Genomic DNA, 19,523 nt, shown 5'->3' with positions numbered 1-19,523 from the left:
TTCTCAGAATACTAGAGATTATTTTACATGTCTGTAAAAATGAATAATCAGAACAAGTAAAATCTGGTAATCTTTCTGGCATGCCAATGCAGATGCTGTGTATATGCACATCTAATTGCATTCACAGTTACTAACTATATGATTTATACAGCAACACAAAACAACCTAATGGAAAAGAATCCACTAATGATTTTTATTTGGTAGCTGCAGACAGTTGGTTTATGACAACTGTATTGAACTAACATCACTAAAACAGGAAAAAAAAAAAACCCTGGCAATTTCTGGCAAGAAAATCATAAATAATTCACTAAGCTGCTCTATGCCCTCACCTCATACAGATTGCAGCATATTCGAACAGCCATAGAACAGCCATTAGGCTTACAGAGCCTCTGCAACCATGTATTAAAAAAAAAAATCCCCCTGCTTTCTATATAATGTAATAAACACAGACATGTCATGATTTATCAGCGGAAAGGCCAGAGACAGAAGCAGCTTTATGTGCAATGTCTCCCCACAATTATTGACTGTTTGCAAAAACAACAAACTGACAAAGAGTTGGGATAATGCAAAAAAAAACCCAAACCACACCTACATGGAAGAAAGTAACACAGTTAATATCATAAAATCCTTGCTTTGAGAATTACGGGCATCCTGTGAGTGATATAATTACAACTGTTAGAGGTATAATTACAGTTGCAACTGTGCAACAGATGAGAATATGATCTACCCTGAACAAAGCACTGGTTGTTTTCTTTATCACCTTGAACTTCAGAAAAACTGCTGATACTAATCAACATCCATTCTGATGACAGGTTTTCCAATCTTCACTCAATTTCCACTGACCAGATCTGCTGAATTAACATGAGTGAAAAGGAGCTTGCTTATGAGTATCTATAGATGCTTTTATACATATCTGCATGTGTGTATATGTCTCTCTCTGTATATATAAATACACATAAACACACACAGAAAAAAAATTACTAATAAACACACACCCAAAATTCAGCTGCAAGAAATTAAATGTTCGTAATGAAACTGTGACCTCTGGGTCACAGGCGAGAAAAAAAAAACAATTGAAAAAGCTGTTACAGTGAGGCTATCGAGTAAAGAGGTATTCTTTCTATTTGAAGCTCTTCCTATGGAAGTTGTCAGGCTGGATTGAAGCCTTCTAACATCTCCCTGTATGAAGCAATTCATAAATAGCAAGAAGCATGTCATGATCTCTTATCATCTTGTGCTGTATTAAAAAATAGCTCACTAACAACTGCTTAGTACATCGAGATATTTTCCTTCTATTTGACTTTTTATTATCTCAGCTTCGTTTTCAGGAAAGAGATGACAAGAAAGGGCGTAATTCTTGTTTTTGTTCCCCCATTTGTGAATTAAAAAAGGGAAGGACAGTGTGTGGAAGCACTCGTCTCCTTTTCAAATACCAGTGTGAATCACGCAGATGTTGTATCTATACTAGGAAACGGTGGTCCCCCCGACATTACTCTCCTCCTGGGACTGATGTAAATCAGATTCAAATTCAAGCTTCAACCACTGACAGCCAAGGTGGAATGAAAGAGAGGGAGGGATCTGGACAAATGGCTTAAATTTCAGTAAATGCTTTAAACTTGGTCCTTACTCATAAGCTTTTCTGCTCTATGGATCAGACAACTCTTCACATTTCCTGACTTCACTCATAGACTTGAATATATTTATTTTTTGACATAGTGAGAATGAGGTGGTGAAGTAACAAGTTTCTCGTTATCAGAAATACTACTAACAACTAAGTACTTGCTCTTCTTTACCATACTGTGACCAAATTCTCTCTCCTGTGGGAAGGGACAAAGATCATCTGCATGATTTTGATCTACTTTTAAGAAAAAAATAGTGATCGTTACAAGAATGTTGTGTGGGCAAAAAGCGGTGAGAAGAAAAAGGAAAAGGGAAAAAAGGGCACATGTTTGTATGTTTGTCTTGGTCCTTTCAGAGCTGATTTTCTTCAAGGATTTTGAACACCTACAAAATATTCACTTGTTCTTATTCCCAGGCTTGGACTGCTACAGGTTGACACGACATCTGTATTTGCCCCCTGAAGAAGCAGGCCACCGCCTTGTTCACTTGAGCAAAAGAAGTAGAAGCACAAACTGGAAAGTCAGGACTATGAAAAGGGCAAACCTTTCAGGAAATCAACAAGAATCTGGGCAATTAAAACAAAACAAAAATGTTACAAGCAGCTGCATCTATTAATCTGCCTCCAGGTTCCTTGTTAATACTTTTTCATTCTAGAATAACATCCTCATTTTTGATTTTTTTTTCCCATAAAGAATAGCCCCAAACTGTAAAAACTGACTATCCCAAAAAGGATAGTGACTGAAAAAAAGTATTTTTTCCTTTTTTAACCCCTAACATAGAAATTTTATTTATAATTAGCAACTAAAACAATTTTAAAGCACACATTTTAAACTGTCAGAATCTCTTTGGTTTCACAGTTTAATTAAGCATCCATTTGCTTTCCTCTATTCCTAGTTTATGAAGCTACTCAGACTGGTATCAGTTCTTGGTTAAACTGAAATTTTATCACAGATAAATTTTTTTTTAAAGCATGATGAAAAATCAGGTAGACACTTATTGCCAGAATTTGTGTCCGTAAGGACAAACTTGCACAAGTTTGAACCTGGTGATTAAAGACATAAGGAACTAAAGGTTTACATTTAGAAGAGTGTGTGAAGAGAGTATGTTTTGCTAACTGTTATGACACATTTAGCTCTACTGTAAAGGGGTAAAATCCCTATTTCGCATGCACACGTAAGACACTTTATGCTGTGAAATTTGGAATGCAGACACAGCAATGACAGACTTCAACCTCTACGGGGAACCAACCACTCCTCTGCCTGGAGGAATGCAGCGTGCATCCTTGCCAGGCCAGAGGGGTTCACTCTCTGTGCTAAAAGCAGAGCATGGGCCTTTGCAGCACTTAAACTCTGCACTAAAAGCAATGAAGGCACAGGCCCCTGGACAGTACCACTTTTGCACTTGAGCAGAAAACTGAGGAAATAACCCATGTGATATTCATAGTGCAAAAGCTACTGCATCTGCTGGAAATTTCAAGCCATAATGGTCGCATGCTGAAATACTTTGTACCCCTCCTTAGAAGATTCACAAGATCAGTCATGACCTATGCTAGCCATATTAGTACTATTTGTATCACCCCAACCAACAAAGCACTCTGATACAGTGGACTAGAACACACCATTTCACTCAGAAACTAGAGTGCAGCAGCGTGAGAAAATCCTTTCTCTAGAGAGGGGACACCAAAGATCTGTCGTGTGTGTGTACGTGTGGGGGAATAGAAGGGAGGAAGGAATCATCTTCAGTAATAAATATGAGCTTCATAACAGGAGATTCTTCAAGATGACCAAAATTAAAATAGTTAACAACCATAAACTTTAGTATTACAAGAAAATTGCTAGATTGAACTAACATTACAAATTTCAGATGAAACACATTTATGTTTCATTTGTGATGATATTTCTACTGCTCTTGGGGAAGAAATCTAATTCAGAAGGTGGAGATAACCCAGTACTGGGGGGATGTTCCCTGGTCTCATGATTTTTGGCACTGTTGTACAGTACCTGTACCTGTTTTGTACAGTACTCTATACCTGTTTCCAGGCTCTCTTAATGGAATTAATTAAGACTCTAAACACAAGTAAAGATGTCAGACTCCTAAAACAGTGCTAGGAGCATATCACCTGGCCATCCTTGACATATATCCCAATTACTGTACATAAGAGCTTATTTACTTTCCATTGTAGCAACTTCTGCAGTCAGAAAACTTGGGAGAGTTACCAGAGAGATTTAAACACACTAGGAGCGTGCTGCTTATAATGCTATCTAATGGACATTTGGAGGAAAAGATGAAGGGAAAAAGAAGACCAATTGATCAGTTTGATCTGATCTGAAGAAAAAAACACAATGACAATGTGACACTGAAATAATTCTGACCATAAAATATACCGATCTAATTTCACTACGTGTTGGAGAGTAACCTTTTCTGAAATAAAAGGCTGCTCTCAATGGAATCAGTCATTTCTCGATAATCCTAAATAAAAGCAAGAGGAAAAACAACCTAAAAAGCAAAAAAAAGTTAGTATGAGAAGCAATCTTTTGCTTTTGAAAATTGGATTTGTCCCATTAAACTTTTCCAAACATTTGCAGCCTGGCTCAAGCTAGTCATCTGCTATTACTCTGAAATCAATAGGAAGACATGGGTACCTACAGAGGGCAAATAATCACCCCTCTCTATCCTAGAATGGAATGAATAAATGTATAGAGCTGCCCTCAACGAATCCAGACGGAGAATATACGTACCAATTTTTAGATACCTGGAGTTAGCTAAGATAAATATCACAGCAAAAAAAATCTTGATGTCCCCTGCAATTCTAAAATTGCACACAAATTCTTTATTATCCCCAACTTACCAGAAACTGTATACTCTATATAGAGAATTCGACACTTCTATCATACCTTCCAAAATTAAAAGTACTCTCTGCCCTATGGGGTACAGTGTCTACTGCCTCCTGTACCTGCCAAAGCATTGTTGCCAGAAGGGATGATGACTTGATACGAGTACCAGTTCTGGGTCTCTGGGTCCCACTCCCTCTGCAAGAACCCATTCGGAACACCCTTGGCACAGAGAGCACTCACACAGGCGGACCGGGGTTTGTGTGGGAACGCTTCCCTGGTTCATGGCATAGCATTACATTTTAAGAGAGGGTTATACCGAAGAAAAGGTGATCATTTCAGCTCAAGCAGACCACATGCACGCAGGGAAAACATAGGTTAGGTATAAGCCATGCAAGTTATATACCTGGTCGTGTGGTGAGTCCTCTGTCTGCAGCTGGGCGGGCATCAACTGGCTCAACTGGGCATGTGCAGAAAAGAAACAAAAAAGCAAACAAAAAATAAACAAAATCCCCCAAATGATAAAGGCAACTAGTCTTCCATTGGGACAGTGCAGGAGAGACATATTGCATAAACAAAGTTACCAAAGCAACAGCTGGAAAAAATCTGCCTTCAGTTAATCCTGGAAATAAAAGGAAGGGATGGGCATGACTTCAAAAGGAAAGCTTCACAGCTGATGTGTCAATTTTACATCATATTCTGGTTACTGCTTAAAGTGAGAAACCATCAAGATAAAAGAATTTCTGTCTAGAGTGAAACTATATTCATTACGTGCAAACTTTTTCCAGTTGTCCGGTCAGAATTGGCAGCAAGAACAGACATGATCAGTGAGTTCTTGCAGCCAGTCTTGATCAATGCTGACTTACAAACCCACTGAATCCTGACTCCTTTTTCCTTTCAATAGGAATTCTTTACAGCAGTAGCTAAGGTTTGAAAAAAGTAAAACACATTTTGAAAATACAATCAATACTTTGTTCTGATGTGTTCTGATTTATAGACAGTAAATTTACTTTCTGATTTTTGAAGAGGAAGCTAAAGAGAGACACCACTTTCTACCCAATTGTGTGTCATACATGGTTTTAAAATTTTTGTATTACCATACCAAGGCTTTCCTAGCTGAAACCTGAGGTTGATGGAGCTCACCGGCATTAATAGAAAAAAGGATTTGCAAAACTTTTAGAGCAGTTTGAGTCATTACTCAGTTAAGTCCAAACTGAACATACTGGAGAAGTTCATTAAAACATTCAGATTTTTTCCCCCCCTTTTTTTTTTTGTTGTTTCTCTCTTTTGCTGTAATACTACTGCCTTCCTTATCTATCCAAGTGCCAGTGTCAGAAAGAAATGAAATTAAAAGATAAAATTTTACATTGCAGCTTGGAATTCAGAATTTTTTAAATGAGGTATTCTCATTCATTTGAATTTCAGGATTCAAGTGTGAACCTTCCAATCAGCAGTAAGGTAGCCACTGTAACACAGGAAACCTGAAAAAAGCAGTTTTCAATCATGAACTGCTCACTGTATTTGGCATCAGAAAATCACACTAACCTGACGATACTGCTAACTTAAGCAAGGGGACTGTCCATCTTCGTAGGACGTCTGTGTCACTTGCTAAGTGTTCCTATGGGTTTGACAAACAACGTACCATGCTTGTAAGTGAGAGCCTCTGTGGCACCCATGTCCTTTGTACGCAGGAGATGACTGCAATAGCTCCTGCCTCCAGAAAAAAGCAGTAAGTCAGCTTTATAGGAGCCGCAGACTAAAAGCGCATCTGCACATCTGACTTGGTTGTGTTTCCAGAAGGGCAAAATTGTCACAGAGCTTGCTGGTCTGGTGCTGCAGAGACAAGCCATCAAACCACTCTCCTTCTCAGCAGTTCAGAGTGGCACTAGCAGACCATGTAATTGCTTTCTTTACATAGTGGTATACAAAAAGCAATTTCCATCCTTAACTAAAAACTATGATTTTGAGTATTTTCCTATTTAAGTCTTCTGCCAGGTTTTCCAATACTGTCTGCACCAACCCTTAGGTAGGTCAGCAGTAATTTTCAGTGGAATGGACTGAAGAGATGAAACAACCAAGGACTGACATCACCCAAACTGCCCCTGCAGTACCCTCCTCTGTCGCCCTGGCCCCCACCTCCTCCCTAGAAGGCTGAAAGGTTTTATTTTCCTCTCGCTCAGCACTCTGTAACCCTACATGCCCATAGCTGTGGAGAACTGAGTGAGCAGGTTGTGGGTAGCAATAAAAATGCGAGTAGGTGAAGGGAGAAATGGATGGAGGAAGCTTCTGTTACACAGTAGCACAGATGTGACCTCAGGGTAATGCAGTATTTGTGGAGCTGGATGGAAGTATTAATAATGAATAATTATTCTTGTAATCTATAGTTTTGGAAGTACTTTACAGGGGAAAAGGCAAATATCACTGGCACATTTCCTAAGTGACACAAAAGCAAAACAACCTGCTTCAGGTCACAAACCAGTTGCAGGGCAAAAACTGGAGGCAAAAGCTCAGAGCCAAGGGTCTTCCAGGGCAGACCATGATTCTGGGTGCCTAGTGCAGCATGCCCCGGGCAACATAACACAAGGACAGGCTGGTTTCTGGAGAGCCCCAAGCTGCCACCTTATGAATTTCAGTTGCATTTTAAAACCTGCTTGCTCTTGCCCCAGTATTGATGATGCACAAACAGCAGTTAGCTCTGAAAAATCTTGTCTTCGGGCTCCCTCACTGCCTGTCCCGCTGGACCACACCACCTCACAACCATTGATATAGAGAGGAGAAGTTTAAACCCATTACAGCATTTCTCAATAATCAAAACTCTGAGATGTACTGTGTATCATATTATTATAAAAATTGCATTCATTTAGATGCTCCACAATCTTCTCTTGAACACACTTCCACGTGCACAGTACACAGAACTAAAACTGCAAATTTATTTTCCAAATAGCCTCATGAAACTAAATTGGTAGATAACTGCTGATGCTAACTACGCAGGCTTCATACAGAGTACACATCCCACCTCATATATAATGCTAATACATTGAGAGCAGCCCTGAGGAGAAGGACCTGTGGGTGCTGATTGAAGAAAAGCTCAACATGAGCCAGCAATGTATGATCACAGCCAGAAGGCCAACAGCATCCTGGGCTGCATCAAAAGCAGTGTGGCCAGCAGGTCGAGGGAGGTGATTCTGCCCCTCTACTCCACTCTCATGAGACCCCACCTGGAGTACTGCATCCAGCTCTGGAGTCCTCAACATAAGAAAGGCATGGACCTGCTGGAGTGGGTCCATTGGAGGGTCACAAAGATGATCCGAGGGCTGGAGCACCTCTCCTATGAGGAGAGGCTGAGAGAGTTGGGGCTGTTCAGCCTGGAGAAGAGAAGGCTCTAGGGAGACCTTATTGTGGCCTTCCAGTACCTAAAGGGGGCCCACCTCATATATAATGCTAATACATTGAGAGCAGCCCTGAGGAGAAGGACCTGTGGGTGCTGATTGAAGAAAAGCTCAACATGAGCCAGCAATGTATGATCACAGCCAGAAGGCCAACAGCATCCTGGGCTGCATCAAAAGCAGTGTGGCCAGCAGGTCGAGGGAGGTGATTCTGCCCCTCTACTCCACTCTCATGAGACCCCACCTGGAGTACTGCATCCAGCTCTGGAGTCCTCAACATAAGAAAGACATGGACCTGCTGGAGTGGGTGCAGAGGAGGGTCACAAAGATGATCCGAGGGCTGGAGCACCTCTCCTATGAGGAGAGGCTGAGAGAGTTGGGGCTGTTCAGCCTGGAGAAGAGAAGGCTCTGGGGAGACCTTATTGTGGCCTTCCAGTACCTAAAGGGGGCCTACAGGAAAGATGGGGAAGGACTTTTTACTAGGGTGTGTTGTGATAGGACAAGGGGGAATGGCTTTAAACTGGAAGAGGGTGGGTTTAGATTAGATATTAGGAAGAATTTTTTCACTTTGAGGGTGGCAAGGCACTGGAACAGGTTGTCCAGAGAGGCTGGGGGAAATCCAACCCTGGCCAGGCTGGATGGGGCTTTGAGCAACCTGGTCTAGTGGAAGGTGTCCGTGCCTATGGCAGGGGGGTGGGAACCGGATGATCTTCAAGGTCCCTTCCAAGCTAAACCATTCTATGATTCTATGATCTCATAAGAGCAAGAGAAAACATGGTTGCCTCTCTTTTCAAAAAGACAAGAAAAATGAATCAAAAAGCTCAAAAATTGGTACAAACCAGCAGGTGAGGAGAGCTATGTGATGCTCATCTACCAAGAACAGCATTGACAGGAGGAACTGGCTAAGTCATAAGGATAACAGAGTATGTTCACAAAAATCTCACTTTAGATAAACACTTTATCACTAAAGCTAACTGTAAGCTGCATGATAAAATACAAAGGGTAAAACACTAAACCCAGTTAGCCATTGGCGAAATGCCCAGGGACCGTGGCAGTGTCAGAGCTTCACAGCTTTGGGGTTTTACCCCCACTTCTGAAGATGAGTTCTTCTTTGTTAAAGTACAATTTCCTGAGAGTTTGGTGTTGCCTTCGGCAGTGTCCTCAGAGGGTATTTTTCATTAACCTGATTTGTATCTTAATACATTAGACATACGGTCAGCCATGCAAGTTGTGCAGTGTATTACCTGGTGCTTTGGATTAATTTTTGGGGACATTTACTAGGAAACTACCTCAGGGAAAATAACAAGGAAGAAAATATCAGAAACTACTGACCTATGATAGACTTTCAAGGTCTTTTTGTTTTTAGGCTATTTTTCACTAATTCATGAGTAAAAGCAATTTTAGTAAAATAAACTGTTTGCATAAAACTTATCCTGTTATCTAAACATTCAGTTTAGATTGGGAACACTTCAAATGGAGTTATGAAACCTTGAGATTACATGGCAACGTACCAATACAATACATTATTAATATCTCTGGGTGAAACCTGGGATTAGATCACAGCCACGGAAGAAAACAGGCATGGGAACTAATGACAAATTTAAGGTATTTTTTGTAGTATTTTAACTTCATCGCTTGTATGCAGAACACTGGATATTTTGAAACAAAGACTTAATGGCTACATTTCCTTCCACTTTTTCCACAATCACATTTTGGCTCAAGCATTCCCCCAAATGGTTCGTTAAAAACAAATCCTGTTGCTGCGACTGTGCTGGAGGGGGTAGGATCCCAGGTCCTAACCCGGGATCTGTTCAGTTGCCTCTCAGACATCAATGGTCCCATTAGAAATTTGTTTTGACAGTAATGCAGATTTGCAATGAGGTAAATGATTTACTTGGTGTGCCCACTCAGGACTGAAGAAAACTATTGCTTATACAGTGTGACAGCTCTTGGCAGTGAGGAAGTTGAGGCTCTCATTCTACCTTGAAACCCACCTACATAGGCTGAGTTGATAGCACACTGGATTTGCGTTCATCAGAGCTTTAAAAAAAGTTGACTTCAGCTTTCAAAATAGACCAAAACAGTATCAACAACTGAACTTGTAACTTGCTTGCCCTCTGAAACTCCTCTGGTAGTCTCTGTTAAATCTGCTGGACCCAAGGCTCAGCAGATTTCCCAGGTAGCAGCCGTTCATATGGAACATGTCGTGATTTTCTTGATGGTGCCGAGTACTCTCAGCCCTCATCCAAGGACGTGGGAGCTGAGATGATGCTCAGTTCTCTGACCTTTGCTGGCATGCTCAGCATCTCCCAGCAGCAAGAGATGCTGACTGTCACTAAAACTGCAATGGTTCGTCACTCTACAGTATTTGAGGTTTCTCTAGCACATGATTTTTGAACCTTTTTTGATCAATGGTTTGATCGATGTTAAGAAACAGCAATGACTTGCTCAGTACTGCATAAAATACAAAAACCTCTCTGCCTAAGGGGAACTTACTTTGTGAAAAACAGACTATTCAAATGGACCTTCAGTGGAGACGGAGAGGAAAAAAAGAGGAGAAAATGGCGTCAATTGTTATTTACTTCTTGTTACTTCCAAAGCATATTATAACAGACACATGTTTTTGGAAGCAATTTAGACAAAGCCTGGGATTAAACCATGGTCACAGAAGAAAACAGGCATGGGAAGTGAGGACAAGTGGCACAGTTAGTCCTGAGTTTCTGGAACAAAGAGGTGGGAGACAAACACAAAGGAAAAAACACAAAGGCTGTGAAATTCCCCTTTGATACTATGGGAAAAGGTACAGACAGGGTATCTAAAGAGAGAAAAAAGGTATTGTAAGCGTGATCACATTAACAACATCGTGGTTTGGGTAGATGACAGAGAAGTATAATGGGAAACAAGAAGGACTTGAAAAGGTTTAAGTCATCAAATAATTTCTATTTCTAACTGTCCAGGCTTAAATGCTAATAACGGTTGGCCTAACAGAATTGTTTGCTGCAGTAACTTCCTGACAAGTATAATTCTGATATCAAAAAAAGCCCTAAAGCCCAACAATTTAAAGAAAGATGCTCCCACAGCAAACATTAGGAAGTGCTGCAACGACCCCTGTAGTGAATTAGAATACAGAGGATTCATAATTAAACAGTATGTTATTCAAGGCAGGCGAGTTTTTGGTTTTTATTTGCTGTCATATGTTTTAAAAGTAGAACCATGCTCAGTATATGCTTGCCTATGGGAATTCAGTGTCACAATGAAGTATGTACCTTTCATTATTAAATTCTGGGCTTAGCCAGGTTTTGGAAGAAAAAAAAGGCTTGTGTGATTAAACTGTGGTTATGTCTGGGTGCACCTGTCTGCCTAATAACTTCTGAACTTGGTGACTGAAATGAGTGCATTTTGAAAGCTGGGAGGACAGACTTAAGTAATTAATCCCTCTTCCCCTCCCCCCAGTTTCATAAAAGCGGGCAGCGGGTATAGAAATTGATGCCCTATATGCCTCAGCTATACAAAAAACGGCAGCAAGAGCTGTATCGGAAAATTCCTGCAGGACAGACAACACCAGCCGGACTGTGGCCTGGTCCTGGCAGAGAGCCTTGATGCGGGTGCTACAGCGAGCTGCAGCTGATTCCCCAGGAAATTGGAAGTTTAGCCTGCCAGCCTGGTCAGCCCTTTGTACTACTCGCCAGCACCTGACGCAATCCAGCCAGCTGCTCTCAGCTGCTCAGCACGTCACTTGGCTGCAAGTGCCCTCCAGACATGTCTGGAGTCCTTGTCAGCATCTCCAGTCTTCTGGTCCTTGCTGCTGGCCAGTACGTTGAATTTGCTCCAGCTCTTGTTGCTCTTTTTCTTGGTCCCTACCTGTAGTGCTGACTCCGTGGTGGTCTGATTTTAGCCCTACTCCTGACCAGCCTCTTCTCTTCCCCTCAAATCTAGTATACTTACACCTCAATGATTTGTTGACCTTCGCTCAGATCCTAGCCATGTCTTCTCTTTCACCTGATCTAATGCTTCTCTGAGTCCTGGGGACGACCCACTTTGCCCACAAAACTGGTTCTGACTCCACTGATTTCACCTGGCACCAACACCAGACCTGGCAAATCCACGTCCATGTCCTGTGTTTCATCCCCCAAGCACCCAGTTGCCCACAGTCACTCACACATGGTGCTAGAGTGAGACTAACTGCGTAAGGTTGATCTCAAAACTCATTCTGAGAGCAGGGATAGCCTAAGCCGGTGGTTTCAAAAGACTTCTAGAGGATGTTAAAGCCTGTGCAGTTCAGCTACAAAACACACATTTGCCTGAAAAAAGCCTTCTGTACCCCCAGTCTCTGTGAATCTACTGCTGCTTTGCAATAACAAACTTTCACTAATGTGATTAACTTAGCACTAATGGCAGTGGAGTTGAACCGATAAAGTAAAACAAATACAATAGGAGGAACTTGAATGACATGATCGAAGTCCCTCAGGTTCCTGATTAATTGGCTCTGGCACCTAAGTAAACTACCAATTCCAGATTATACATAAATTATTAAAGTATTATGCAGGCACTTCAATAAATTAGTCAATTAGCAACATAAAGTACTCTCCAGGAAATAAGTTTTCACTAGCCAGTTGCATTGCTGAGTATGCAGGAACATTTCTGCAGCACATTCCAGACAACCAGTGGCGAGGGGGAAATAAAATCAACTCTCATGCTAGGAATGTACCGGATCTGTAATCATTTTCAAGTCAGCAAATAAAAAGATCTTCCTTAACTAAAACACTCATTTCATCATGGCACAAATCTAACAAATTATCTATCTCCCTTAGCTCATTGTCATATATTTTATAAAACTGTCACCCATAATTTGCTGGAATTTATTTTAATTTGTTTTTAAAGGAAAGTAAGCTCAACGCTGAAATTTATTGAGTGTCTTAATTCCGAATTTTAGTCAGGATTTTCTGTTCCATCAAAGAGACACAGCAGGTCGGTTCTAAACTTACTGTTAAGAACCTCTACCCTACTTATATCAGAAAGATGTCAATTTTCAGGAAACAACGTGAAGAGAAACCACAAAGCTGAACTCAGAATATTCTGTGTTTTTTTTCCCTATTGTACATACCTTCATTTTCAGTATTGGCGGGAACAGAATCAACACCAAAGGGATGCCATGGCTGAAGGTCATCTAGGCTGAATTCTCCATCCACTGGAAGAAGTTCAACTGTGGTCTTAGTTTCCGTCAATGAAGGCATGAGAGCATCATTTCCATAGCTGATTCTGGGCTCGCTGATCATATTGGCCAAAACATCATCGGAATAGTTTTGCTCTTTCTGAAGTAATTCATCTGCAAGGAAATTTCCACACAGAAATTATCTGAAAGAGCCTGCATTTCTGAGGACCTATTTCCAATGCTATTAAAGTAATAATTCACTGTTGTGAGATTCTGTTTTCTTACGATAAGGGAAAACAAAGGCTTGGAATAATCACAACTTTGTGATATGCAGTGCAGCTATATAAGGCATTTTTTTGAAACATCAACCAGAATTGTTCAATAATGCTTCCTACACACATTCACCACATAACAGATCAAAGATCTGTGCTTTACAGGCCGCTGGACTCTTCTCCACCACTTTTAAAGGAAGCACAAATCAATTCCCTTCAACTCAACATGTTGCCACAAGTCAACATGCAAGAGGTCCACAAAAACAAATGTCTTTGTTATTTCCCCTTCCCCTTAGATGCTCACTATCAAAGCTCATCATGAGTCCTTAATCCTAAATCAGCACAACAGTTACTGCATTAAATTGGGCATTACTGTAACACATTAAATCTGAAGAAGCATTTAGTCTTTCAACATATATAACTTTGCCAAAATACTGAAGTAGTCCTTTGTCAAAAAATATTAAGTAGTAATAGGTGTCTATAGGCAAATTATTTTACAAGCAACCAGGACTTAAAGCTGTGCAGTATTATCTAGGTTGGTTTTTTTTTGGACTTAAGCAAGGTGAGAACAATCAAAGCACTTTTCAGCTCCGTCAGGTGTATAGGACAGACTGTCCGACTCAGTGTTAAAAATGAGCTCAGAGATTGTGTGTGCTTCATTATTCCAACTCCCTTCTCACACCAAAGTTCACCTACTCTTGATCTTCCCCTTCACTGCCATTTTTTTGTACGAGCAACACATTACTTGCGAGTACTTTGAGGGAACTTGGTGAACAAGAGCATGTTCAAGTAAGCATGCAATTACAATGAATAAGATAAGTAACTGCTAAGAACGCACCAATGTAATTCGTAAGCAGGTATTACAGAGCTAAAGAGATCAGAATTGAAGACTGTAAAGGTTACATTACTTGAGTGCAAGTGCTCACACACGTGACAGCTGATGACACAAGAGCTTTTATTAAGACTGGCTTCTCTTTTCACTTCATTAAGGACCTCCTTACTGTCACTCCTTCACACCCACACCTGAAACCTGTAGCAATTCAGGGACAGTAATCACCACTCTACTGCTAGACCCGTTATGTCACTCTGTAGGGGCTCACTTATTTCCCAGCATCATCAGTAAGAAAGGGCAACTAAAATTCTATACACACCAGAGCTTTAGACCCCTCAGTAAAATCCTTTGAACATTATTTCCCCCCAACCGTACATCGCGCTGTAGCATCACAGAAATACGCTGCACCCATGCAGCAGCCATCAGTAAGGATCCCCACCAAGTCACAAGCATTAGAGCCAGCACTGCGTCAATGCCTTTATCAGTGATGATGTAGTAGGGCTCTGCTCTGCAATAGGTCTCTTAAAGGCCACCTAGAGATAGTTGACACAACTGTCTTGCCACCCTATTACTACAGGAAATTCAGAACATCAAAACCAAACAAAAAGTTGTAAGCCCAGCCCTAGGGCGAACATGGGTCTTGAATCTTATAAAATGATGGTTTAAAACAAATTTTCATGTTTAAGCAGCAATTGCTTTAGTAGATGGTAAGCCTAATATGTATACAAAATTTAATTCTGTGATTTAATCTGTTCATTAGAATGACTTACTAAGACAGTATAGAAAGCCTACGTAACACTGGATTGCTTTTCCGTTCACGTTCATTTTATTGAAAGCAGTATTATTTTATAAGATACCTAATAAATCTTCAGTGTGGAAGGCAAGTCCAATTTTTGCATCCCCACTGCACTTCCACTAATCCTTTATGAAATTAAAGCGTCTCCTTGTATCAGAGGAGCGACAGGTGAAGCACCTTGATATTCTCAGCAGACATTGCATCGCATGACAGATGTTAATTTTCATTAGCTAGGGACAAAGACACTTTACAATAAATGGAGCTGGATGTTAGTGGCCTGAGCGAGAAGCCTGGTGCCCAAGTGCTTTGCAGGGAGCCACGGCTGATACCAGTTGAGCATCTTATGATACCAAGTCATCACGGATCACAGGAAAGTGAGTATTACAGGACTGCTGAGCACCTTAGCGCATGCAAGCCTTTCACAGAATCACAGAACGGTCAGGGTTGGAAGGGACCTCTGAAGATCATCTAGTCCAATATCCTGCCAGAGCAGGGTCACCTATAGCAGGTGGTGACCGGAAACTGGAAGAGTTTTGGGGTGCAGCTCCCCTTGCTCCCGCTGTCCTCCCTGTCCCCAGAGGATGACGTGGGGCAGCTGCAGAGCATGCGGTTGTGGCAGGGAGCGGCACTGGGGCGCTGTGCCCCAGCTGCCCCTTTTCTCCAGGTGGTGTCAATTCTCCACAACTCCTGCCGGTTCACCAGCTGTGAACAGGTTTGCATTTGCAGGGGTGGGTTGGACTAGATGATCTCCAGAGGTCCCTTCCAACCCTGACCATTCTGCGATTCTGTTCCTCAGCGCCAATGCATTCTGTTACCTACAGACAGCTCCTGCCCTTGGAAAGGCACAAACAGTGCACAGAGGTGAAGGAGTAGAGGAAGAAGGACATGACCTGTGGTGGTGGCAGAGCTGCACTGGGGCTGGCACTGCGCTCAGGGGCAGGCCACAGTGCAGGCATGGTTGGGCCCCCAGGCAAGGAGCACCTGACTGCCATCACGATACCGTGATTATATCCAAACCCCCAGAGGATGGGAGGGAAGCATACACAAAGTCTCTCTCTCAACGCTACCCAACTGAGAGCACGTCGTCGCTAGCGTTTGCAGGCTCCATTGTCTCCCATTCAGCTGCGGCACACAGCATGGACATTAACTGACCCACACAATAGCTCAAGTGAGGCAGACAGATATTACAACCAGCAGATTATGATCGCATCCATTTTACAAGCAGGGAAACAATGGCCAAAATGAATCAAGCCCATCTGACATGATGAATCAGACGCTGAACCATAGTGAGGAATTGGAAGTGCCTGGCTTAGAAACTGTGCTGGAGTCCATCAGGCTGAGGCAGCTGTGTCTGCATTGAGTAAATGATTTGCAAACAATTGTTTCAATCTCTGAACTGCTAAAAAGTTTGCCCTAGGATTTCCAGTTATCGACACTAGCTGGCAAAGTCCAAGATCAATTTTTCAGTGTTGATTTTGTTCTGAGTATCGATGGCTAGTTGAATCATGAGTTACGCTAATGGAAAGCTATACAGCCTCACTGTTACCCATCAATAGAGTATTCCCTCCCTTTTTCACAGTTGCCAGCTCAACTCCACCACCCTGCAAAAGACAATTCCCTAAATAAGCAGTGAGTACAGACACAGCTGGAAGCTTGGATGTGCATTCAAGACTGTTTCAGGGGTTTTCTTTGTGTGGTGAATATCTTCATTATTAGGTGCTGAAAATAGAGAGATTCTAGGCTGCTCTTCAAAATTTCATCTCCTGTCAAACCAACAGGACAAAAGCCCCATGACCATCTTCCTATAATAAACTTTTTAGTTGCTGTTATTGCTTGGCTCATTATCTCCTTGTAGCATTCGCTAAGTCCTTCCATCAAGAAGACTAAGGAGGGTGTCGAAAATTTTTGTCCTTCTGAGAGCACGTGCTCAAAAGCAACCATGACCTTGGGAAAAACCCACACTCAGCTGGGATCTCAAACCTCCCAGTGGCTCTGGATTTGGTGTGAGGGTGCACAATCACTGCTTCTCCTTCAGGCACCAAAATTCTTTCTTTCTCAGCATGAGAGACAGGCTCACTTCTGGTACTTCAGTAAAACGCTTCTCAGACTTCTCATCACCTCTAAGGAAGTTTCACTCATTCTTGGGCTCACTGCAGGCATTTCCCCATGGGTCACTACTACTCAAAAACAGCATCTAGAAAAACTGAAGTGAAATATGTTTAGGGAACTCAATAAAAGGGTAGTATCACTGCAACCAACTTTCAAGACTATTCCCTTATCCTGCAAAGAGACACATGTACCCAAAAGCAAAGAAGGAGCAGAGGAAAAGAAATAAAAGTTATTATGAAATCTTCTGGTGGACACTGGATTGTTAGAAGCCCTTCGTCTACAATGGCCCCAGACCACACTTCAACTTGTAAGCCTTTGCAAAGAGCATTGCCCTAGCAAAGATACCTTGACAAATCCCAACAGAGGACGTGGAGTCTTAGAGCAGCAAAACCCATGCTATTTTGGAACTTCATCTACCTGTTATTGGCAGCTAACATTGTTTCCAATGTTGGAATCTGGGGCACACCTACCCCAGCCCTTGACTGGCATAGCTATAATGACAGAAATTTCATGTGGAACAGCTCCACTTACTGCCCTGGAAACCATTATTTTTATTTAGTTCATTTTTTAAAATTTCCAAATGTAGTTATACTATTTATTTGTCGTGTTTTCTTTTCAAGGAGCCTATCTACCAGACTAAAAGCTCTGCTATCACTATCATGTGCAAGACTTTTGAATTCACTTGAAAAGCAGCTTTAAAATTGGCAATTGCAATTTTGAAAGTTCTGTAAAGCAACTTAAGGTCTTAAACCAGATTAGAAACAAAGTGCACCCAGAATGCCCCTTCTATAGTAATAGTAATTAAGACACCATCAAATCACATGCCACAGTTTTGACCCAACACCAAACCTCCTTTGTAAAATGACATCTACATGATAGGATATATATTAATTCAACAAATACAGGTTTGGGAACCAGCTCAAATAAACTGGTACAAATGCAGAGCCCTACTGCCTCATGTTCATCAATTTATCAGTCACCATTCAGTCTGAACTGAACATAAGTTTTTCCCAAAGTTACGGTTGTTTTTGAGCATGTGCTTTCAAAATGACAAAATTAAAAAGTGTCAGCAACCTCCTTATTCTTCTTAATGGCTGAAATTAGAGTGCTCGAGTCATAGCGATTGCTTCATTTGCACATGCACACATATTATCTTATACCAGTTTGAAGGCAGTTTAAATCATGCAAATGTTGTATGCCACAATTAGGATTCACTAAGAACATTTACACAACCATTTATTACTGCACATTGTAAGTGGCAACATGTTTAGATGCAGCTTTCAGTTGTACGCCTACTTTATGGGCTAATTCAATATGTTCATAGTCTTCAACATGAGCATGTGCCTAAAGGAGTTATGCTGATGTAATGCAGGTTTTAACTAAATTTGCATGCCTGCATCTTGTCAGCTGTATGAATCAAAACTCCCCTAGACTGGTAAAACACAAAACCAGGACCTCCTTAAAGGCTTTGCTTTGCTGAATACTTTAAAACAAAGCAAACCCAGAACATTATTTACCTGTACATCTGCATTTATATCAGAGCTCTTACATAAACTTACAGCTTACTTGTAACCCGCCGTTAGGCTAGTAGCACTTCCACAAACTTGATGCAAATGAACAGACGTATCTCACATTCAGAAAGCACACAGATTTCCCCACCAGTCATTTCTATTGAGACATGCTGTAAATAGGGGTTTATGTAGGGAACTCCAAAATACGAAGCATTAGTAGCATGAGTAAGGGTTTTAGGGAGGTAACATTTATGGTTCAAATGGCTTTCTGTACCTGCAATAAACGCAATTCTACACAGTCAGAAAGTAGTTAAGTCAGTTGTATATCCTGTGGGTTTCATATATGTAACTTAGTGCATCAAGTAGGAGTTACTCCTCTGAGGTGAAAGGAGAGAGACTATACCAGCAGCCTCTGTCCAAGTCAGAGGAAATTTCAAGCAAGTCCTTAAATTTAATCACACTGAAATCTGTGCCTAACCACCAAGAGTTAAGCTCCACTGAATTTCAAGCATATTGTTATTTTAAGGTATTTTGCTGAACCAAGCATTTCAAGATTTTTACATACTACTAGGTGTCATAATTATAACATTAACAAGCTGCAAAACACAATTATGTGGTATTCAGTGTTGAACTAATTCATTTGTTTAGTACAAGTCAAATATAATTTAGAGAGCAACTCTGATGAGAACTTTATTGGAAGTGACCTGCCTGCTGGAAAGTGAGAGAGTCGCTTTGCCGCGTGTATGCTTTGAAGATGATGATAAAAGAGCTATATGCTAGATCATTACTGTGAAATACTGGAAATGAGCCCAACCTGCAATGCTGTGATCCTCACTGACAGAGAAACGTGACCACCCTACCAGATTTAAGTTTCCTCTCTTCTCTTGGTTAGCCTGTGAAATTACACCATGTGGCTTCTTATCTGGAAACTTTTACAGTGCAGTATGTCTCTCTCTGAGGGTTAAACTGAGACTGAAAGAGCAAGAACCATGGAAAACAGTATTTCATAGTTCT

General features: G+C 41.2%; 1 protein-coding gene across 6 annotated transcripts in view; it reads right to left on the bottom strand.

The window, feature by feature from the left end:
* The window catches only part of APP (amyloid beta (A4) precursor protein), a 188,062-nt gene that overhangs the window by 19,208 nt on the left and 149,331 nt on the right, over positions 1-19,523 (bottom strand). For 3 of the 6 annotated variants that reach the window (XM_009894907.1, XM_009894905.1, XM_009894909.1), the window contains 2 exons: positions 12,942-13,163; positions 4,858-4,911 (listed from right to left, as the gene is read on the bottom strand). In XM_009894907.1, coding sequence (XP_009893209.1) covers positions 4,858-4,911; positions 12,942-13,163 — 276 coding nt within the window. The remainder of the gene's footprint in view (positions 1-4,857; positions 4,912-12,941; positions 13,164-19,523) is intronic. The other 3 variants (XM_009894906.1, XM_009894908.1, XM_009894910.1) reach the window with 1 other exon arrangement.

The sequence above is a fragment of the Charadrius vociferus genome, unplaced genomic scaffold (assembly GCF_000708025.1).
Source record: "Charadrius vociferus isolate BGI_N301 unplaced genomic scaffold, ASM70802v2 scaffold201, whole genome shotgun sequence".
Lineage (NCBI taxonomy): Eukaryota > Metazoa > Chordata > Aves > Charadriiformes > Charadriidae > Charadrius > Charadrius vociferus.
The sequence above is the reverse complement of the archived record's forward strand: the minus strand, read 5'-3'. Positions and strand labels throughout refer to the sequence as shown.